Genomic DNA, 25,417 nt, shown 5'->3' on the forward strand with positions numbered 1-25,417 from the left:
GCCCTAGGCCTTTGAGTTTGTTCTCTATTTTTTCTCATCCTCCACCACAGTTGTGAAGTTTTAGTGATTAAAAAAGAAAAAGGGGGAGAAAAATAGAGGCATCCTCCTAAGGAGATGCTTCTTTCTACCTCTATCTCCATCCTCATTCTCTCCAGAACAGGGACATGCTTCTTTTACCCTTCTCCCTTTACCATGCTATTACAAATTGCTTATTTAGCTAACACAGTAACTTTCATATTCTCTTAACCGCAAATGGAATGAGCCTCAAAACAAACATGATAACAGACATATGCCAAATTAAGGGCTGAAACATTTGGGGTAGGAGACTACAGTTTTGATGAAAAGTATAGAAAAAACTTAACCTAAGCATATTCATTATGCTCCTACTTGAACTGTAATGGAAAAAGTCTTCTAATTCACCATTGGGAGTACAAATCGTTAATTCATAGTATAGGTCACATACACCTTCCATTGCCAGTGTTTTCTCATTCCAAACTAAATAACACTATTAGGAAGAAATTTAAATTTATGTCACCATTCTATTCAGAACTAGAAGTTTTCTGGCAGAGAAGGCTAAAATGGGAGATAAGCTTAACGTTTTTGAAAACAAATGGAAGACATGAAAGGATAATAAAATGGTTAATTTTGCAGGAAGCATTCAGAATGCATATTACTGGATAAATACGAAAGCTAAGAATTAATAAGCTCACATGAAAAGGGACAAGTTTAAGAAGTAATACTAACTTTACTAAATGTGTTAAATAATTCCCAGAATCTAATTATGAACAATGACATAAAAAATCAGAGTATAACCCTAATAAAATGTTTACTTTACCTTTCCAATTTGCTGAAGAGTGCAAACAATACATTATACTTCTTCAATAGTCTTGACATAGCATTATCAACTTTGGTACTGGTATCAATTTCCTTTAGTAAGTTAAAGAATTTATGGACACTACAAAGGAAAGAATAGAAAAAAGTAAATTAGTAACCTTAAAAATTTGTTATTTTGTTTTCAAATCATAGATATTTCAATTCAAAAGATTATTAGCTCTACATCAAATCACTACTATATCCTTTGGAAGGAATTACTTTTTGCAAAAACAATTAGCCTTCAACGTACACCTCTATTATCTATATACCTATGTTTATATCTATTTATCATTGAGAATATAAGAAAACAAAGGGTCATGAAGAGATATGCGTATATTTATTCTGTATCTGTCTATGTTTTAAAAAACATGAGTTCACATCCATTTATCCAATTCCAATATAAAACCATATGCTTCATTTTAGTGTTTCCCTTTCTATATTTGTCACTCTTCTTTGACAGTGGGAAACCTGGAACCCATTCATCCTCAGTTTACTTACTCATTTAATCAATCCCCCTGTAAGTAACCATCTTCCATCTCCAAAGCCACCCCCTCCCCCATGTGGACACTTTTTTGTTCTTCTCAGAACCGACTCCTAGTTTTGGACTTACCCCACCCCTTAGCATAGACACTTCCTCACCATGGTAGGGCTCTGACTCCCCACAGCAGGCTGCCCTCCTCACCTCACTTGTGCTCTGACTCCCTGCACCGGCTGCCTGCACACCCTGCTTAGTCTCTGACACTGCACACCAAGCAGCCACATCAGGTTGCCCCCACATAAAGGATGCCCTCCTCACCCTACTTTGACTCTAACATCCTGCTCTGGGCCCTGTGGCACCCTCCTGTCAGAGATGCACACCAAAATGCATACTTTATTTGCCCGACCAATGATTTTAGAATTGAATTGTTTTTGGAAAAGCAAAGTTGATTTTAAAAATTTAAGCAGTTTAAATAATAACTTTAAATCATCCTTTGTTACTGTTTTCCATAAAAATTAACCTATTTGAAACATCAATATATACATTTTCCAACAGGATATTAAAGATAGCAATCATCAACTACATCTCACATGCTAATTTCTAATCATGAAGTTTGTATAAGGAATTATACCAAAGCAGCTAACTGAACCAAAAGATAGTCACCTGACCCATCCATAGGCTGTCCAGCAACCAATGAGTTATAGCCCTCACTCAAAAAATTGGGCTGGACCAATCAGACACTTATCTTAAGAACTGGAGAAATAAAAGCTTCAGCTAATCAGCAGGGGAACCAAAAGGTTATTAAAGTTCCCATCAAACACATGATACAGAAAGGAATGGGGAAGCCAGGACAAGCTATGTGAAAAAGCAAATAAAGAAAGAGTAGAAATGACAAAGAATAGAAGATCAGAATGTTGATTAGAAGGATTAGAAGAGAAAAGAGAAAGGAACAAATGTGCAGATATATCCAGAGAAAAAGAAATCAGCCTCAGAATAGCATTTATTAAAGAACTACTCTCAGTTCCAGTTTTTTTGAGGTATATGGGAATACCTGTCCTGAGATTACCATGAAAACTGAATTGTTACAACAAAGCCTTTTTTCTAGGGGAAAGTTAAGGGAAGAAAAGAAGGAAGGGAGAGAAGCAGTGAGTGCCTGTGGTGTTACAGGTATTGACTCTACGAACTATTTATGTTATTTCTATTATTTTGGATATTTATGAATATACAAGGCCTTTGTTTCCACATTTTATTTATAGCAAAAAAAGTATTTCAAAAATGCAATAATTCAATCTATCTCATTTAAATAAAATATCAATTATGTTTAATTCTAGATGTCTTTGTTCAAGGAGAAACATAATTACCTATTTGGTAAAAATATATGCTGTTGCATTTTTGTAAATATGTTGCAAAGAAAATGACTGGAAGCCCTGGATACTTTCTGAAGATAAAGTTCATACATTATTGAAAACACATTAATAAACTCTTCTTATGAGGCTTATAAACTCAACAACAAACACCTATTAAGTAATTACTGGCTCAAGTATTGTGGCATGTTCAAATCAATATATAATCTGAAAAAATGCATTTAATTATAATATCCTCTATGTTAAAACAATCTTAGGCTTTAATAAATCTTACCTAAATTCCTTTAAGATAAACTCAAACTACTTATATAAAGGTTTTAATGTAAAACAAGCCTATTTACAAATCCTTGCTTTTCTGTTCACTTTATTAACAATCACAATTAAGAAAGCTTACACATGAATAGTGAGAGACACAATGAAAATTTTTCCAGGACACAAACTGCTACATCTTAAAGAAATACAGCATAAATACACTTTCATAACAGCTCCATGAGAGAATGACAGTTCACTATTTGGCCCAAGTTCTTCACGTTTTACTTAATTTTAGCATTTCTCAGTAATTCACTAAAGTCTATTAAAAGGAAAGTCCAGAATTAGTTTCCTTTTATGGCAGAGGCTTATATTTATACAAGAAACTTTACCTGATTTCTATGTTTTTCTGTAGCTCAGTAAAAGTGAATGGCATCTCATCTAGGTCAACTGCTGCAATAAAGATACAGATTCCCCACAGTTCCTTTTTCTTTTGAATATAACCTCCCTGGGAACAAAAAATAAAGATCAAATATTTCATTAAATAATTCACACACTGGATACTGCATTAAAACTGTATTATAATTAATTTTTTCTTATTCAGCATACAAAATAAATGTTTGTAATATTGTATATTTGTAACACATCCTTCTGATAGCATATATTTGAAAGGATTTCATTTCACACTAATAACAGACATTAGAATTTTATATTATAAGGCAAAAAAGTACTAGAAAGATCAAAAAATTAAATAAGTTACTGTGGAAACTTTAGGGGTCAGTCAACTCCTCAAAATAGTTTCATTTTTCAATAATCCAATGTCGTCAAAGCCAAATTAAGAGATTTAGAGTCCATAATATATAATTTGTTTGAAAAAAACAAGCCCACATTCTTTTTGTTTGTTTGTTTGTTTGTTTGCTTGTTTGAGACAGAGTCTCACTCAGTAGCCCAGGCTGGAGTGTGGTGGCGCGATCTCGGCTCACTGCAAGCTCCGCCTCCCTGGTTCACACCATTCTCCTGCCTCAGCCTCCCGAGTAGCTGGGACCACAGGCGTCCACCACCACACCCGGCTAATTTTTTGCATTTTTAGTAGAGATGGGGTTTCACCATGTTAGCCAGGATGGTCTGGATCTCCTGACCTCGTGATCCACCCACCTCGGCCTCCCAAAGTGCTGGGATTACAGGCATGAGCCACCACGCCCGGCCAACAAGCCCACATTCTTATTCACTTATTCTTTCCTTGCTCTATTCATTCATTCCTTTTATCAATTTATTTATTCAAGTATTTTTTAACCTTGTATTTCATGTTTCAGTTCCTTAACTGCCTTCTTTGTAAAATCAAAATAATAATATGTACCCCATTTTGTAAGAATTAAATGAAATTATATTTATATAGCCTTTGGCATAGTATACAGTATACAGTCAGTTCTTAATGATTGACAACTATCATTATCACTAGAGTACTTTTTCATTATTTTTAGAGCACGTTTTTCCCCACAATATATACCACCCTTAAATATTACATTTTATGGGCAAAATTTGGATTATATTAAGTTGGAAACAAAAGAAATGTCAAATTAATGTTCATTAAATAGTTGGAACTATTTGCTTACTCTTAACTGGAGATTACAATAGAGCTAAAAAGCATGTAATACGATTTTACATTATTTTGAAATATCAATTATATAAAAGCTTTGGGATAAGTGAGTTGTTCTGGATTACCAAATTTTACAGGTAATTAAATGTTTACCACCATCCAACTCTAAACTTTTTCTTAATTTTAGCTACTTGGGATGTAAATATTTTACAACTTAAATTACAATTATACACCACTAGAATAGTTAAAATGTAAAAAAACTGACAATATTAGGGGACAGTGAGGATGTAGTGCAATGGAACACTTACCACTGGGAAAATGTAAAATGGCACAATCATTTTGGAAAACAAATTTGGAAGATCTTATAAAGTTAAATATGCACTTTCCATAACACTTAGCAATTCTACTCCCAGATATTCATACTCAAGAGAAATGAAAACATCGTATGTGAATGTCCATAGCAGCTTCAGTCATAATGGCCAAAAACTACAAAAACCCAAATATCAAAAAAAAGAAGTGCATGGATAAATAAATTGGGGTACATCCCTACAATGGAATGTTATTTGACAATCAAAAGGAAATGTCCTAATATATATAACGACATAGATAAATCTCAAAATTATTACACTGAGAAAAAGCCAGACTCAAAAGGATGCACTGCATAATTCCTTTCATATGAAATTCTAGAAAAGGCAAAACCAATCTTTAAAGTCAAAAAGTAGATCAGTAGTTGCCTGCAGAACAGAGGGGAGGTGTTGGGAAATGACTGCAAAGGGGAATGAAAGAACTTTCTGGAGTGATCCAAAAGTTCTATATCTTAATGGTGGTGATTATATGAGTGAATATGTCTGTGAAAATGTATTGAACTGTGCACTTAAAATTGGCATATTTTGTGTATGTAAATTATACCTCAATAAATCTGATTTTGCAACTATGTTACATACTTACTATTTCTGAAACTGAAGATACAAAGTATATACTGCTTCATGGTTTTGATGACTAATTAAGAATATATATTTTAATAAAATGAACAAAAATCAACTTCTGCATTTGTGTTTATGTTAATATGGTCAATTTCTTGGGAACTAATAAGATGTCAAAGGTTGTTTGTCTCTTTAATAAATAACCCCAACTACCATAGTCTTTAAATTTTTATGTTTATTTCTTACCATTTTGGTTTGCTTCTTTGCACTCAGGCAATAACTGCTCTCAATATATGTCCTTTCATCAATTCCAGCCTTTTTTTTTCTCTCTCTCTCTCTTTTAAAGATTAAAACATGAAGTGAAAGTTGCTAAAATTTAGTATGTTGTTTATTCGTTTTTTTAAAACAGCAAATTTTATTAGGACATTTAGTAGCCAAAACAATTAAACACAGGATCATCTGATATGACAAAATGCATAAGTGAAATGTTCTACAAGTAGGTTCTGATTTTTAAGGACCTGAAGAACTTTCCTATGAGCAAAATGTGACCTTTATTTCAGATACAGCTTGTGTTTTTACTTCCTTAAGAAGTATATCTCAAGGAACAGAAGTTTTTAATTTTGATTAAGCTCAATTTATTCATTTTTTTCTTTTATGGTTATGTTTTCAGTGGTAGGTATCTATGAAATCTTTGCCTAACCCAAGCTCATTAAGACTTTCTCCTATGTCATCTTCTAGAAGTTTAGGTCTATGCTTCATTTCTGGTTAGTTTTTATAAATGGTGTGAGGTAAGGATTGAAGTTCATTTTCTGCATTTGGATACCCAATTGCTCCAGCATTATTTGTTCAGAAGAATATCCTTCCTCCAATACCCTTTGTATCTCTGTAGAAAATGAACTTACAATAATATATATATGTGGGTCTACTTCTGGATTATCTGTTCTGTTCCATTGATTTACTTGTCCTTTTTCACCAATATCATAACATCTTCATTACTGTAGTTTTATATATTTTGTTCGTATTTAGTTGAGTTTGATTCAAAATTTTTTAATCTAAAAAAGTCACTGGATTCACCTCTCATCATACAGATTAAAAATTAAAGACTAGAAGATGGCCGACATAAGAAAGGATGAGTTTGTGTCCTTTGTAGGGACATGGATGAAGCTGGAAACCATCATTCTTAGCAAACTATCGCAAGAACAGAAAACCAAACACCGCATGTTCTCACTCATAGGTGGAAACTGAACAATGAGATCACCTGGACTCGGGAAGGGGAACATCACACACCAAGGCCTATCATGGGGAGGGGGGAGGGGGGAGGGATTGCATTGGGAGTTATACCTGATGTAAATGACGAGTTGACAGGTGCTGACGAGTTGATGGGTGCAGCACACCAACATGGCACAAGTATACATATGTAACAAACCTGCACGTTATGCACATGTACCCTAGAACTTAAAGTATAATAATAAAAAATAAATAAATAAATAAATAAAAAGAAGATGGCTGAATAGGAACAGCTCCAGTCTACAACTCCCAGCGTGAGTGATGCAGAAGATGGGTGATTTCTGCATTTCCAACTGGGATACCGGGTTCATCCCATTGGGGCTTGTCAGTAGATGCAGGACAGTGGGTGCAGCCCACTGAGTGTGAGCTGAAGCAAGGAGAGGCATCGCCTCACCTGGGAAGCACAAGGGGTCAGGGAATTCCCATTCCTAGCCAAGGGAAGCTGTGACAGATGGCACCTGGAAAATTAGGTCACTCCCACCCTAATATTGTGCTTTTCCAACAGTCTTAGCAAACGGCACACCAGGAGATTATATCCTGTGCCTGGCTCAGAGGGTCTCATGCCCACGGAGAGGCTCAGAGGGTCTCATGCCCACGAAGCCTCGCTCATTGCTAGCACAGCAGTCTGAGATCAAACTGCAAGGCAGCAGTGAGACTGGGGGAGGGGCGCCTGCCATTACTGAGGCTTGAGTAGGTAAACAAAGCAGCCTGGAAGCTTGAACTGGGTGGAGCCCACCACAGCTCAAGGAGGCCTGTCCACCTCTATAGACTCCACCTCTGGGGGCTAGGCATAGCCAAACAAAAGACAGCAGAAACCTCTGCAAATTTAAATGTCCCTGTCTGACAGCTTTGAAGAGAGTAGTGGTTCTGCCAGCATGGAGTTTGAGATCTGAGAACGGACAGACTGCCTCCTCAAGTGGGTCCCTGACCCCCTAGTAGCCTAACTGGGAGACATCCCCCAGTAGGGGCAGACTGACACCCTACATGGCCAGGTATCCCTCTCAGACGAAGCTTCCAGAGGAATGATTTAGGCAGCAACATCTGCTGTTCAGCAATATTCGCTGTTCTGCAGCCTCCACTGGTGATGCCCAGGCAAATAGGGTCTGGAGTGGACCTCCAGCAAACTCCAACAGACCTGCAGCTGAGGGTCCTGACTCTTAGCAGGAAAACTAACACGCAGAAAGGACAGTCACACAAAAACTTCATCTGTATTTCACCATCATCAAAGACCAAAGGTATATAAAACCACAAAGATGGGGAAAAAACAGATCAGAAGAGCTGAAAGTTGTAAAAATCAGAATGCCTCTCCGCCTCCAAAGGAACGCAGCTCCTCGCCAGCAACGGAACAAAGCTGGATAGAGAATGACTTTGTCAAGTTGAGAGCAGAAGGTTTCAGACGATCAAACTTCTCCTAGCTAAAGGAAGAAGTTTGAACCCATCTCAAAGAAGCTAAAAACCTTGAAAAATGATTTGATGAATCACTAACTAGAATAATCAGTGTAAAGAAGTCTTTAAATGACCTGCTGGAGCTGAAAAACATGACACAAGAACTACATGATGAATATGTAGCCGATTTGGTCAAGTGGAAGAAAGGTTATCAGTGATTGAGGATCAAATGAATGAAATGAAGCAAGAAGAGAAGTTTAGAGAAAAAAGAGTAAAAAGAAATAAACAAAGCCTCCAAGAAATATGGGACTATGTGAAAAGACCAAATCTACATCTGACTGGTGTACCTGAAAGTGACAGAGAGAATGGAACCAAGTTAGAAAACACTCTGCAGGATAATATCCAGGAGAACTTCCCCAACCTAGAAAGGCAGGCCAACATTCAACTTCAGGAAATACTGAAAATGCCACAAAGATACTCCTCAAGAAGAGCCACTCCAAGACACATAATTGTCAGATTCACCAAAGTTGAAATGAAGGAAAAAATGTTAAGGGCAGCCAGAGAGAAAGGGAAGCCCATCAGACTAACAGCAGATCTCTCAGCAGAAACTCTATAAGCCAGAAGAGAGTGGGGGCAAATATTCAACATTCTTAAAGAAAAGAATTTTCAACTCAAAATTTCATATCCAACCAAACTAAGCTTCACAAGTGAAGGAGAAATAAAATCCTTTACAGACAAGCAAATGCTGAGAGATTTTGTCACCACCAGGTCTGCCTTACAAGAGCTCCTGAAGGAAGCACCAAACATGGAAAGGAACAACTGGTAACAGCCACTGCAAAAACATGCCAAATTGTAAAGACCATCGAAGCTAGGAAGACACTGCATCAACTACCGAGCAAACTAACCAGCTAACATCATAATGACAGGATGAAATTCACACACAACAATATTAACCTTAAAAGTAAATGGGTTAAATGCTCCAATTAAAAGACACAGACTGGCAAATTGGATAAAGAGTCAAGATCCATCAGTGTGCTGTATTCAGGAGACCCATCTCACGTGCAGAGACACACATACGCTCAAAATAAAGGGATGGAGAAATATCTACCAAGCAAATGGAAAACAAAAAAGGCAGGGGTTGCAATCCTAGTCTCTGATAAAACAGACTTTAAACCAACAAAGATCAAAAGAGACAAAGAAGACCATTACATAATGGTAAAGGGATCAATTCAACAAGAAGAGCTAATTATCCTAAATATATATGCACCCAATACAGGAGTACCCAGATTCATAAAGCAAGTCCTTAGAGACCTGCAAAGAGAATTAGACTCCCACACAATAATGATGGGAGACTTTAACACCCCACTGTCAATATTAGACAGATCAATGAGGCAGAAAATTAACAAGGATATCCAGGGCTTGAACTCAGCTCTGGAGCAAGCGGACCTAATAGACATCTACAGAATTCTCCACCCCAAATCAACACAATGTACATTCTTCTCAGCACCACATCACACTTATTCCAAAATTGACCACAAAATTGGAAGTAAAGCACTCTTCAGCGAATGTAAAAGAATAGAAATTATGACAGTCTCTCAGATCACAGTGCAATCAAACTAGAACTCAGGATTAAGAAACTCACTCAAAACCAGTCAAACTACATGGAAACTGAACAACCTGCTCCTGAATGACTACTGGGTACATAACGAAATAAAGGCAGAAATAAAGATGTTCTTTGAAACCAATGAGAACAAAGACACAACATACCAGAATCTCTGGGATACATTTAAAGCAGTGTGTACAGGAAAATTTATAGCACCAAATGCCCACAAGAGAAAGCAGGAAAGATCTAAAATGGACACCCTAACATCACAATTAAAAGAACTAGAGAAGCAAGAGCAAACACATTCAAAAGCTAGCAGAAGGCAAGAAATAACTAAGATCAGAGCAGAACTGAAGGAGATAGAGACACAAAAAAAACCCTTCAAAAAAATAAATGAATCCAGGAGCTGATTTTTTGAAAAGATCAACAAAATTGATAGACTGCTAGCAAGACTAATTAAGAAAAAAAGAAGAATCAAATAGATGCAATAAAAAATGATAAAGGGGATATCACAACCAATCCCACAGAAATACAAACTACCATCAGAGAATACTATAAGCACCTCTATGCAAATAAACTAGAAAATCTAGAAGAAATGGATAAATTCCTGGACGCATACACCCTCCTAAGACTAAACCAGGAAGAAGTTGAATCCCTGAATAGACCAGTAACAGGCTCTGAAATTGAGGCAATAATTAATAGCCTACCAACCAAAAAAAGTCCAGGACCAGATGGATTCACAGCTGAATTCTACCAGAGGTACAAGGAGGAGCTGGTACCATTCCTTCTGAAACTATTCTAATCAATAGAAAAAGAGGGAATCCTCCCTAACTCATTTTATGAGACCAGCATCATCCTAATACCAAAGCCTGACAGAGACACAACAAAAAAAGAGAATTTTAGACCAATATCCCTGATGAACATCAATGCAAAAATCCTCAATAAAATACTGGCAAACTGAATCCAGCGGCACATTAAAAAGCTTATCCACCATGACCAAGTGGGCTTCATCCCTGGGATGCAAAGCTGGTTCAACCCATGCAAATCAATGAACGTAATCCAGCATATAAACAGAACCAAAGACAAAAACCACATGATTATCTCAACAGATGCAGAAAAGGCCTTTGACAAAATTCAACAGCCCTCATGCTAAAAACTCTCAAGAAATTCGGTACTGATTGGACGTATCTCAAAATAACAAGAGCTATTTATGACAAACCCACAGCCAATATCATACTGAATGGGCAAAAAACTGGAAGCATCCCCTTTGAAAACTGGCACAAGACAGGGATGCCCTCTCTCACCACTCCTATTCAACATAGTATTGGAAGTTCTGACCAGGGCAATCAGGCAGGAGAAAGAAATAAAGGGTATTCAATCAGGAAAAGAGAAGTCAAATTGTCCCTGTTTGCAGATGACATGATTGTATATTTAGAAAACCCCATTGTCTCAGCCCCAAATCTCCTTAAACTGATGAGCAGCTTCAGCAAAGTCTCAGGATACAAAATCAATGTGCAAAAATCACAAGCATTCTTATACACCAATAACAGACAGAGAACCAAATCATGAGTGAACTCCCATTCACAATTGCTTCAAAGAGGATAAAATACCTAGGAATCCATTTTACAAGGGATGTGAAGGACCTCTTCAAGAAGAACTATAAACTCAATAAAATAAAAGAGGACACAAACAAATGGAAGAACATTCCATGCTCATGGATAGAAAGAATCAATATCATGAAAATGGCCATACTGACCAAGGTAATTTATAGATTCAATGCCATCCCCATTAAGCTACCAATCACTTCCTTCACAGAATTGGAAAAAACTGCTTTAAAGTTCATATGGAACCAAACAAGAGCTCGCATTGCCAAGACAATCCTAAGCCAAAAGAACAAAGCTGGAGGCATCATGCTACCTGATTTCAAACTATACTGCAAGACTACAGTAACCAAAACAGCATGGTACTGGTACCAAAACAGAGATACAGACCAATGGAACAGAACAGAGCCCTCAGAAATAACCACACATCTACAACCATCTGATGTTTGACAAACCTGACAAAAACAAGAAATGGGGAAAGGATTCCCTATTTAATAAATGGTGCTGGGAAAACCGGCTAGTCATATATAGAAAGCTGAAACTGGATCCCTTCCTTAAACCTTATATAAAAATTAATTCAAGATTAATTAAAGACTTAAATGTTAGACCTAAAACCATAAAAACTCTAGAACAAAACCTAGGCAATATCATTCAGGACATAGGCATGGGCAAGGACTTCATTTCTAAAACACCGAAAGCAGGCCAGGCGCGGTGGCTCAAGCCTGTAATCCTAGCACTTTGGGAGGCCGAGACGGGAGGATCACGAGGTCAGGAGATCGAGACCATCCTGGCTAACCTGGTGAAACCCTGTCTCTACTAAAAAATACAAAAACTAGCCGGGCGAGGTGGTAGGCACCTGTAATCCCAGCTACACGGGAGGCTGAGGCAGGAGAATGGCATAAACCCGGGATGCAGAGCTTGCAGTGAGCAGAGATCCGGCCACTGCACTCCAGCCTGAGCAACAGAGCGAGACTCCACCTCAAAAAAAAAAAAAAAAAGAAATTATAAAACACCAAAAGCAATGGCAACAAAAGCCAAAATTGACAAATGGGATCTAATGAAACTGAAGAGCTCTGCACAGCAAAAGAAACTACCATCAGAGTGAACAGGCAACCTACAGAATGGGAGAAAAATTTTCCAATCTACTCATCTGAAAAAGGGCTAATATCCAGAATCTACAAAGAACTCAAACAAATTTACAAGAAAAAAACAAACAATCCCATCAAAAAGTGGGCAAAGGATATGAACAGACACTTTTCAAAGGAAGACATTAATGCAGCCAACAGACACATGAAAAAATGCTCATCATCACTGGCTATCAGAGAAATGCAAATCAAAACCACAATGAGATACCATCTCACACCAGTTAGAATGGCAATCATTAAAAAGTACAGAAACAACAGATGCTGGAGAGGATGTGGAGAAATAGGAACACTTTTACACCAGTGGTGGGAATGTAAACTAGTTCAACCATTGTGGAAGACAGTGTGGCAATTCCTCAAGGATCTAGAACTAGAAATACCATTTGACCCAGCCATCCTATTACTGGGTACATACCCAAAGGATTATAAATCATACTGCTATAAAGACATGCACACATATGTTTATTGCAGCACTATTCCCAATAGCAAAGACTTGGAACCAACCCAAATGTCCATCAATGATAGACTGGATTAAGAAAATGTGGCACATACACACCACAGAATACTATGCAGCCATAAAAAAGGATGAGTTCATGTCCTTTGTAGGGACATGGATGAAGCTGGAAACCATCATTCTCAGCAAACTATCGCAAGGACAAAAAACCAAACACTGCATGTTCTCACTCATAGGTGGGAATTGAACAATGAGAACACTTGGACACAGGAAGGGGAACATCACATACCGGGGCCTGTCGTGGGGTGGGGGAAGGGAGGAGGGGGGAGGGATAGCATTAGGAGGTATACCTAATGTAAATGACGAGTTAATGAGTGCAGCGCACCAACATGGCACATATATACATATGTAACAAACCTGCATGTTGTACACAATGTACCCTAGAACTCAAAGTATAATAAAAAAAAAATTAAAGACTAGAGAGTTAAGACTTACTCAACACAACCAGTTGTCACAGACCCAAAACCCACGTTTCCTAACATTTAATTTAGTAATCTTCCATTTAAAGGTATTTTCTTATTACATTTCTATATTGATATCCTTAACATTTTTGCTATCAAAATCCTTAATCTCATCGCGCCCATCAAGAGTTCTGTCCTCTTAACTAGGGGTCTTGATTTCCATTTTGTTGGGAAGGCTGAAGATGCACATTATCTAAAAAATCTCACATTCTTCTTCACATCAAATCCTTTTTTTTTTTTTTTTTTTTTTTGAGATGGAGTTTCACTCTTGTTGGTCAGGCTACAGTGCAGTGGCATGATCTCGGCGCACTGCAACCTCTGCCTCCCAGGTTCAAGTGATTCTCCTGCCTCAGCCTCCTCAGTAGCTGGGATTACAGGCACGCCCCACCATGCTCAGTTAATTTTGCATTTTTAATAGAGATGGGGTTTCACTATGTTGGCCAGGCTGGTCTCACACTCCTGACCGCAGGTGATCCACCTGCCTCAGCTTCCCAAAGTGCTGGGATTACAGGCATGAGCCACCACACCTGGCCCCACATCAAATCATCTCTAATCATCATATATTCTGGTCTTTCTCAAAATATTTCTGCATCTTCATCTATAAATTCCTCTTCTCTTCTGACCTAGACAAATGGATATTCTCCTCCATTCTCAAATTACAACTCTAATACCACCCCTATTCCCTGCCATTTTAGATCACACTGCCTCTCATATCCTTCAAGACCTAGTGTATTAATTCCTTTCTCTGTCTTTTATAACTTCTCTAACAGTTCTCTCTCTCCAAGTTTCCCTTTGGGTACAGGGAAGCTTGCAATACCTGTCCCTCCATCCCTGGACCTTATCAAGCTACTGACTTCACTACACATATACTCCCTGTCACTATATACACACACCTCTCATTGTTCTCAGTATTCCCACACACACTCACCGTACACACTATCAGAGTGCACACACGCTGCACACACTGAACATACACCCCTCTTACTACACAAATACTATTTTACTGAGGCTATTCTCTAAGTCCTCAAAAATCTTGGCTTTCTAAAACAAATGGCCTTTTTGGGTTCATCCAGAAAGATCTCTATGCAGCATCTGACACTGCTGCCATTTTTCTCCTTCAATATACATCCACACAACTCTTTTCATTAGCTTTTTTAAATGCCCTCACATCCTCATTCTCTTCTCTTTTCCTCTCACAACTTTTTCATGGGGTTTCTCAACCCCATGTGCTTTTTTCCCACCATTCTTTTTTCCTCAGCACTCTCATCCACTCCTATAGCCCTCATCATCTCCATATACAGATGGTTCTCGTATCTCATTCTGCTTTCCAGCCTGATTCCTCTTTTAAGCTCCAGGTCTCCTTTTCCAACAACAATTTGCAACCTAAAATCTGTAACTGATGTGTTTTCTTGAAAATTCAGATGAAAATTATGAAAAGGACTCAGGATAGCACTTTAAAAATTGTTGAAACAGAAGAAAAGTAATTCTTACCTAGCCAAAACAATTCCCCCCCCCCACCAAAAAAAGAACAAAAACTGGAGGGAAAAAAAATGGGCAAAGAACAAGCACTTTGCCAAGAAAAAAAGGTACTTTCGACAAACATATTTTGAAAATGGTAAACCTCAGAATAATGTCAATTGAAGGACATTTTGTTAAGGTACATAAAAATCCTTCAAATAGCTCAGTTTTATAGCTAAGAATTTAACAAGTAAAAATAGAGTTAAGTCAAGATTTAGAGTAACAGAATTACATGCCTGCATTGGGGCATTCCATGTGCCCCATAAATGTGTACACTTGATATGTGCCCACAAAAATTAAAAATTAAAAAAAGATTTAGTGTAATAGATGTTTGAAAAGTTATTTATAATAGCAAAAATAGTAAGAAGAACCTAAAAATCTTAATACAGAATGGTTAAACATATTGTGATAGAGCTATATCATAGAATAATATAAAACCCCAAAACAGTTTCAAGGAATATTAAGAGGATATGTAAAAATATCCAACATAGAATGTTAAGAAAAAAATAGCAGAACAAAAAGTTCTGCACATATTTTGATTCCAATTTTGTGAAAAAACAAAAAAAAGAAGAGAAAATGAAAATATATATTCAAATGTTCATGATTATCTGCTATATGATAGGATTCCTTATTAATCCTACATACATTTTTTAAATTATCTACAATTGTAAAATAGGAGAAAAGTCTATAAAAGTGCTACATTACATAAAGCAGGAGAGAAAAAAATTAGAAATGCTCGAAAAAAATCTTTAAATTATCAAAATTTTAATCACACATATTACAGTTTAAATCAAAATCTACACTGAGTACTTGAAGAGATTACCTATTATACCATCATTTAGTTGAGTTCATTTGAACCAATCTAATGATAACCCCTAATTAGTGACAACTTATACTTGCTTTTTTTTTTTTTAACAATGCACGTACTTATAAAAGAGCTCCACCAAGTGGTGACATAAATCATCTTGCAACTATCAGAAAATTACTACTATGCATGCTATCATAACTAACTTAAATTTAAGTAGCAGTTTCAAAAGTTAAAAATAATGTTCTATCTAGCTTGCACTTTGTGAAATATGAAAGATGAAAATAAGTCATAAGAAACATGTGCTTTTGTGCTCTATCTCAGGGTCAAAAGATATATCCTTACACATAGTTCATGAGACTGTAATAAGTCAGTAGCAGTAGGGTTACATTAAATGAAATACGAAGGTATTACAGAGAAATAGGGGGAAGAGCTGCCTTTATCTTTTACTCCTAGATTTCCTACTTACCTAGGTGATACGTAGGAACAAAAGGAATAACATGCTAAGATGCCAGAAAATTTCACCTGTATAATATGAGCTTACAGTAGTCTAGTGTTAAGGACATTCTTGGATGTGCACAGAAGTAAAAGGCAAGAGTGGCAAAGCCAAGAAGAGGAATGTAAAAACTGACCTTACTTGTACTCAATCACATTTTTGAAACAACATGTAGGAGTGAACACCATGTGAATCAGTCACCCAGTTACACAATGCCTTTGTGGGTAAGAAAGTTGATTCTATTCCCAGAAAAACATGTACCTGGCAAATTCAGATTTACCTGGCCATTTGCCCAAAAGTTGAGCATCTGGGACTCCCTCCCTTAAGAACTCTTACAGATCATGCAGTATATGGTCAGAAAAATAAAAATAAATTTGAAAAACTCCTACGGAACTCAGTTCATAAACCTATGTAAGCTCTTAACTGAACTGTGACTTACTTGCTTGCTTGCTCATTTGTCCCTATCTCAACTACTAATATGTAAGCATCCTGAAGGCCGAAAAATTGTATCTAATTCTACTGTACCCCAAGAGCCTTGTAGTGTCCAGCACTAACACTAACATAGTTCTAAAAAGGAAAAAATAAAAATAATTTTTTAAAAAAGCTGTGGCAGTAGCTACAGAGTGATTTTTTCTCTCTGTTTTTTTTTTTCTTTTTTTTCTTCAACATGCTCAGAGAAACAAGCAGCAACTGAACCACCAAAGTGTAAGTTAAGACTGTTAGTTCCACTATAGTTTCTTCAGCTCCCATTCACACATTGATAGCAAACTGGTAAGTATCAATAAGGGTAACACACACACACACAAAAAGAATGACATTACAGACCTCATTTTCTGAACAGATGATACATAACTTACCTAGAACTAAGTTTCTGGTTAAGCTCTCTGCTTAGATTATTGAGCTCAAAGCCCAAAAATTATCCATCCAAGAAGGTATAACCATATAGGAAAGAAAACTGCCACCATACCCAAAGGGCTACTAATTGGCTTTTCTGCAAAATAGCTACAAAACTTATGTCTACTACTCTTGGAAACAAGGTTGAAAACCATTGAGTAAGGAGATTAATTCCTACAACTCAGATCCAATTATATGGATCAACAATATCAACTCCTTTTACAAAATATTACATGTGCTGTTTCAAAAAAGGAAATCACCAACAAACAAATGAGGTGACATTTTTTTCCAGCTTTATGGAGGTACAATTGACAAATGAAAAAGCTTATATTTAAGGTGTTCAATGTGATATTTTGATATATCTATACAATAAGAAGTGATTATATCAGTCATTCCATATCCATGGTTTCACTTTCCAGTTTCAGTTTCCCATAGTCAACCATGGTTTGAAAATAGATGAGCAGAGTACCTATTTTGAGAGAAACAGATGACATTCACATAATTTTTATTACAGTATCTTGTCATACTTGTTCTATTTTCTTAGTCATTGTTACTAATCTCTTACTGTGGCTAATTTAGAAATTAAAGTTTAATACAGGTATATATGTTCAGGATAGGAAAAAACATAGTATATATAGGGTTCAGTACTATCTGTGGATTCAAGTATCTACTGAGGGTCTTGGAACATCCTCTGAGGATAAGGGGGGACTACTGTACTACAGTTAAGCTAATTAACATATCTATCACTTCACGTAGTCACCATTTTGTCTGTGTGTATGTGGTAAGGATACTTAAGATTTCTCTTAGTGAATTTCAAGAATACAAAACATTATTATTAACTATAATCAACCATGCTATAAATTAAGTGTCCAGAACTACTACTTTTTTTGTTTTTGTTTTTGAGACAGGGTCTCATGACAGGGTCTCACTCTGTCACCCAGACTGGACTGCTGTGGCACAATAATAGTCACTGCAGCCTCAACCTCCTGGGTGCTCAAGCACTCCTCCTACCTCAGAGTCCAAAATAGCTGGGACTACAAGTACATGTCACCACCTGCGATTTTTTTTTAATTTTTGGTAGAGATGGGGATCTCCCCATGTTGCCCAGGTTGGTCTCTAACTGTGGCCTCAAGCAATCCTCCTACCTTGGTCTCCAAACATGCTGGGATTATAGGTGTGAGCTGCCACATCTAACCCTTATTCATTTTATAACTGAAAGTTTGTACCCTTTGACAAACATCTCCACATTCTCCCCAGGCCCCCCACCTCTGCTAACCAACTTTTTACTGTTTGTATTTGACTTTGTAAAGATTTTACATGTAAATGAGATCATGCAGTATTTGTCTTTCTATGTCTGACTAACACAACATAATGCCCTTTGTGTTCATCCATGTTGCAAATGGCAGGATTTCCTACCTTTTCTAAGGCTGAATAAAATTCCATTATATATAACAGATAGTCCTTGACTTACAAAGTTCAATTTGTGATTTTTCAACTTTACAATGGGTTTGTCATGATCTTAATGCAATTTTAACAAGATTTTTTGACTTACAATGGGTTTATCAGTATATAACCCAATCATTAGTTTATCTGTTCATCAAATGACAGACACTTAGGTTGTTTCCATATCTTTGCAACTGTGAATAAAGCTGCAATGAACATGGGAGTGTAGGTATCTCGTCAACATACTGACTTCATTTCCTGTGGATATATACCAAAAGGTAGGATTGCTGAATCATGTGGTAGTTTGAGTTTTAATTTTTTGAGGAGCTTCCATACTGTTTTCCATAAAAGATGTACCAATTTGCATTACCACTAACACTGAACAATAGTTTCCTTTTCTCCACATCCTCTCTAACATCTGTTATCTTCTGACTTTTTGAATAATAGCTATGAGTCCTCAGAGTCCTGAGGTGGTGCAGGGTATCACATGCAGAGAGAACTGAGCATGCTAAGATGTTAGCTCGGGATAAAGCCACTGATGCCACTCTCATGAAAACCAATGAATCCATGATTAATCCATTCATAAAGGCAGAGACCTCAGGACTCAATCACCTCTTAAAGGCCCCATCTTTAATACAACCATATTGGGAATTAAGTTTCAACATGAGTTTTAGAGGGGAAAAACATTCAAACTGTAGCAGATGTCTTTTATTTCTTTTTCTTGCCTAATATCTCTGGCTAGATTTCCAGTACTATGTTGAATGCAAGTGGCAAAGTGAGTATCCTTGTCTTGATCCTGATCTTAGAGGAAAAGATTTTAGGTTTTCCCCATTGAGTATAATGTTAGCTGTGGGCTGATCACATATAACCTTTATTGTGCTGAGGTACATTCCTTTTATACCTAACTTGTTGAGAGTTTTCATCATGAAAGAATGTTAAATTTTGTCAAATTCTTTTTCTGAATCTATTAAGATGATCAATAATTTGTCCTTCATTCTGAAGTGGTATATTTTATTTATAGATGTGCATATGTTGAACCATCCTTGCATCCCAGAGATAAACCCCATTTCATCATGATGTATGATCCCTTTAATGTGCTGTTGCTAATATTTTGTTGATGATTTTTGCATGTATGTTCATCAGGGATATTGACCTATAATTTTCTTTTCTTGTGATATCCTTGCCTGACTTTGGTATCAAGGCAATGCTAGCCTTGTTAAATGAGTTTGGAAGTGTTTCCTCCTATTCAAATTTTTGAAAAAGTTTGAGGATTGGTATTCTTCTTCAAATGTCTGGTAGAATTCACTAGTGAAGCCATCAGGTCCTGAGGCTTTTCCCTATTGGTAGATTTTTGATTACTGATTCAGTCTCCTTATTTGTTACTGGTCATTCAGATTTTGTATTTCTTCATAATTCAGTATTAGCTGGTAGTATGTGGCAAAAAATATGTCTCCTTTAGGCCATCCAATTTGTTAGTATATAATTTGTTCACAGTAGTCTCAAGATTCTTCGTATTTCTGTGGTATCAGCCATAATGTCTCCTCTTTCATTCCTGATTTTATTTATTTGAATCTTCTTTTTTCTTATTCTAGCTAAAAGTTTATCAATTTTGTTTATCTTTTCAAAAAAACAACTCTTCATTTTCTTGCTCTTTTTTATGTTTTTCGAGTCTTTCATTTATTTCTGCTGTGATCTTTCTTATCCCCTTCCTTCTATTAACTTTGGGCTTATTTATTCTTTTTCTAGCTAGTTCCTAGAGATGTAAAGTTAGGTTACTTATCTGAATGAAGTCCTACTGTTTCCTTCATGTTGGTGTTTATCACTACAAAATCTCCTGTTACAACTGTTTTGCTGCATTCCACAAATCTTGATGTGCTGTTTCCATTTTCATTTGTATCATATATATATTTTTTTAATTTCCATTTTGATTTCTTATTTGACCACGGGTTGTTCAGGAACATGTTTAATTTTCACATATTTGTGTATTTCCCGGTTTTCCTGTTATTTTTGCTTTCTAGTTTTACGCCATTGTGGTCAGAAAAGATGTTCGATATTATCTCAATCTTCTTAAATATATTAATACTTGTTTTATGGCCTAACATATGATTGATCGTGGAGAATGTTCCATGTATGCTCAAGTATACAGCATTCTTTCCATGGTAGTTGTCAAAATTGGTGTTTCTGAAGGACAGTGCTACTATTCCACCATCTTGCTGACATCAGCTGTCTAACCATTCTTATTCTACACAATGCTAAAAATTCTCTTAAACTGAAATTTCCATTTTGGGGAATATGTCCTGAGGAGGTACCAAGACAATAGAGGAAAGAATGAGTCTTTCCAAAAGAGCAATGAGTTGACATTGGAATAAGAGAATTCCAAGTTGAAAGAGAACTGAAAGAGATCATTAACCATTAAGTCTCGTGGTCTGGGAGTTTCTAGGGTTCCAAGTCATACAATGATAATCTGGCAAGTTTTCCAATACTTTAAAAAACCTATATGTTTACTTTCAACAAAGCTACAATAACTAAAATAGCAAATACTTTACCTTTGCTAAAATTCAGCGCAGTACAGTAATACAATTTACATGATGCTGATAAAAAGCACTAGTTGGCAGCTTTGTATATCTTGAATAAAACTACGGAAAATAATTACTTAATAAACAAAGTTTGGTAGACAGTTTCCAAAACACAGATTCAATGTGGGCGAAAACTAATAATGGGTACCTGATGATTTTCAAGTACACTGTAATTCTGAATCAATCTGTCTTTAAAAATAGTTTTTAGAATATGAGAATGCAATATCAAGATGCATATAAATGAGGTAAATTTAAAAAGGAACATAAATAGAAAAGTTTATTTTATATTCTTTGTTTGATAAAATAATTTACTCCAAAACTCTGCTAAATATCTAGGTCTCATAAACTCGATTAAATGTTTATAGTTAAATACATAAGAGACAGAAATAACTACCAATCTGAACATCAATAATCATGACTATCAGGCTTTTAAAATTATAATGTACATAAATAAAGAAAATTATAATGTATATAAATAAGGAAAAAATACTTCACTGACATTATAGCCATCTATTTCAAGACTACATCTGTTAGATCTATATTATATTTGTACAGAATGTAGAGATATTTAAAGTACAGGAAAACAATTAGTTTTATTAAATTGAGACTTAAGATATCCTAACTCACCTGGAGCCTATAATAATCTCCACAACGATTTGAATCCTATGAGAGAGGTGTTACAGCAGTATTTGATGTATCCTTCTTGTATCTACTTCTGACAGGACAAGACTTAGGCTTGACTCTTAACTGTTGGGAGCTGGGGGTGGGGAAAGTTAAAAGAAATACCTTGTAGCTATTTTCTATATCTAATTATTTATATCCCAACTTGTATTAGAAAGATTTCTAAAATCTTTTTTTTTTTTTTGAGACGGAGTCTCGCTCTGTCACCCAGGCTGGAGTGCTGTGGCCGGATCTCAGCTCACTGCAAGCTCCGCCTCCCGGGTTCACGCCATTCTCCTGCCTCAGCCTCCCGGGTAGCTGGGACTACAGGCGCCGCCACCTCGCCACCTCGCCCGGCTAGTTTTTATAGTCTTTAGTAGAGACGGGGTTTCACCGTGTTAGCCAGGATGGTCTCGATCTCCTGACCTCGTGATCCGCCCGTCTCGGCCTCCCAAAGTGCTGGGATTACAGGCTTGAGCCACCGCGCCCGGCCAGATTTCTAAAATCTTAAAAAAACAAGGCAGCGGGGAAAATGGCTGACTAGGAGGTGGGAGAGGAGAAGCCCGAAAAGTCGCAATGAGCTGGAGCTGCCGGAGTAATGGAGAGGAAAGTTCCAGATGCAGCGCTGAGAAGCGATCAGCTGAAGAAGAAGCTGCAGACCTCCAACAAAGCCTGCAAAGATCTCCAACTTTGGATTTGCCATAGGTAGTCAGACAACAAAGAAAACATCACCCATATCCATCAAACTTGGATCAAGTAACCCTAAAGAAACTGTTCCAACTCTTGCTCCAAAAACTCTTTCAGGAGCAGCAGCTTTTAATGAAGATGAAGATAGTGAACCAAAGAAAAGGCCTCCAGAAGCAAAGATGAGGATGATGAATATTGGAAGGGATACATCAGCATCAGCTGGACTAAACTCCTTCAATAAAGGAAAGCATGGGTTTTCTGATAACCAGAAGTTATGGGAGCAAAATATAAAATCTCATCTTGGAAATGTCCATGACCAAGACAATTAAATGATGTTTTGAAATTGGGGTGTGGGGTGGGTATAAAGTTAAAAGGAACAGTTTCCTTTTTTTAAGAATGGTGTAAGACTATCTTTAGAGCCGCTTCTTTTCTTTTTCATCTTTTTAAAAGATTGAGTGGTACACTAATAAATGAGAGTTTGAAATTAGAGGTAATTTATGTTTTATATACAGATTTCAAGACATTTGCTAATTTGGTAGTTTTGTGTAATTAGTATCCCAAGTTTACAGATAATAAAGAAATCAGAAATGGTACCTTTTTAAGAATTGCCTATTTTTTTAGACACAACTATTAGCACATTAAGAGGGAAGCAAAAAGTTATTGTCCATTTAAAACTGCAAGCAGTTACTCTCTTAACTTATTACCTAAACTTGTCTGGCTCCCAGGAACAGCCTTATAGAGAGAGGGAGTATTGTATTGGGAGGAAAATGTTACTGAACTATTGACTGAAAGTAAATTTAGATAAAATTAAAATATAGCTTTTTTCTTTATGGGCATTTGTTTTCTTTCAAGTCATCATAAACTAGGTATTGCATTGCTATCAATGGATATAGACGCTTAGCTCTTAAAATAATTTTTTATATGTAAATTGTTGAATAGTTGAAATAGCCCACTTCATCTTAATGGGTCTTGTGTATCTTCATTAGTCTTCAAAGAAAAACCATTTGCTACCAAAGTAAATCAGTATTTTGAATGTGCTTCTCTTGTTTTTTGTTTATTAGCTAGGTCCGTAAGCATTTCCACCAGAACTTGAGGCGAATCATAAGAAAGTTGTTTCTTTTAAAATACAAACCACCACCAAAACTTTAAATGTACACATTGCTTAAGTATTTGGTTGCTTTTATTTTTTAAAAGGTATAAACACCAAAAAAAAAAAAAAAAAAATTAACATTGTATGAAGATGGAAAACAAGAAGATGCACTTTCTGTAACTTTGTCTAAGGATTTAAATTACTAACTTGTGAAATGCAATTTGAATTGAACTTAACTACTGGCTTTCTTACTAGGAAAATTATATGGTTTATTTTAAATGTATATATATTGACCTCTCAAAAAGCACACTTTAGATACTGAAATAGAAGGAAAGAAAATGCATCTTCCAACATTTTTTGGAATCTCACCACATATACTTTGTTAATTTGTGTATTGGTTTTTTTTTTCATATTTTTGTATTGTATATGAACTTTTTTTCTAATGTGACAGTTAAACACATCTTTAAAAGCACAGTCACAGACAAAAAAAAAAATACAGTATAAAAATTTCCTTGAAAACTCCTACTACAACATTGTATTTGAAGGCAGCTTCAGACTGTTTTATTGGTGGTAACTGCTCACTGAGCTCTTTTAGTTGGTAATAACTCAGAGAAGCAGCCTGTGTATATTCCTAACACTTTGTTCACCAGTATTTAAGTTTAGAATAAGCCCCAGGTAAAACAATGGAAATGTATATAGAACTCTTAGTTCTTACATGATTTAATTATATCAAGATACATGAATTTAACTCACTTTAATGTAGGCAAACTACCCATTTTTGTCCATTTTCCTGTTTGTTAAAATAACATACCTCTTCTCATATTCTTTTCTTGACCCAAATGAAATATCAACCTAAGGTCAAGCTAGGAGAGAGAAACGACTGAGATGAATGTCTTTACTAAAATACCAATAAATTTGTCAAACTCAAAAACAAACAAACAAACAAAAAGACCAAAAAAATCCAAAATAAGTGGGTAAAGAAAGTCAGCATTTTTTTTTTTTAATCCATTGAGATATGGAAGAAAAAAGAAAAGAAATTGGGCATTTTTATGGAGGACAGTTTTGGATACTGTTTGCTTATGTATTCAATTTATTCAATACATATTTACTAAATGCCTACTAAGCACCAAACACTATTCTAACTACTAGAAATATATATCAGTGAACAAAACAAACATTCCTGTTTCCTGGAGCAGAGGGAAAAAGATAGTAACCAGAAAGCAGTATAAATAGGTAAACCACATACTATACCACAGAAAGAATAGAGTGCAATGGATAGAGAAGTTCAGGGAGAAGTAGGAGCAGGTTACATTATTAAGCAGAGTGGTCACCATAGGCCTCTTTGGTAAAGTGAGATTTGAGCAGAGACTATTCTATGAGCAAAGACTTCATTCTACGAGCAAATTTAAAATTTTTAAATGTGAATACCTTCTGACCTAGCAGTTCTACTTCTAGGAATCTACACCATAAAAGTACTCTCATTTGTGCATGAAAATGCATATATAAGGATAATTCACCACAAGGGTTTGTAGTATCACACATTCAAAAACAAACTAAATGTCTCTCAACAATGAAATTCATAAATAAATTATGATATACCCCAAAATAAAAAATATATCCACTAATATATCCATTAGATTAAGCTAAATACAGAGGGAGATGTGCTCTTCAAGATATATTGCTAAATGAAAAAAGCAAGGTATAGAATAATGCAAAACTAGAAACTTTTACTAGTTGCCTCTGAAGAGAAGTGGGTGGCTTAGGGATAGG

General features: G+C 36.1%; 1 protein-coding gene and 1 pseudogene across 1 annotated transcript in view; one reads left to right on the forward strand and one right to left on the reverse strand.

Annotated features, from left to right (window-relative positions):
- The window catches only part of RB1 (RB transcriptional corepressor 1), a 174,359-nt gene that overhangs the window by 127,425 nt on the left and 21,517 nt on the right, over nt 1-25,417 (reverse strand). The window contains exons 3-4 of the mRNA XM_023187397.1: nt 3,357-3,472; nt 836-955 (exon numbers count right to left, since the gene is read on the reverse strand). Coding sequence (XP_023043165.1) covers nt 836-955; nt 3,357-3,472 — 236 coding nt within the window. The remainder of the gene's footprint in view (nt 1-835; nt 956-3,356; nt 3,473-25,417) is intronic.
- On the forward strand, nt 22,403-23,057 carry LOC111523080 (annotated as a pseudogene).

The sequence above is a fragment of the Piliocolobus tephrosceles genome, chromosome X, assembly GCF_002776525.5.
Source record: "Piliocolobus tephrosceles isolate RC106 chromosome X, ASM277652v3, whole genome shotgun sequence".
In the NCBI taxonomy this organism is placed as follows: domain Eukaryota; kingdom Metazoa; phylum Chordata; class Mammalia; order Primates; family Cercopithecidae; genus Piliocolobus; species Piliocolobus tephrosceles.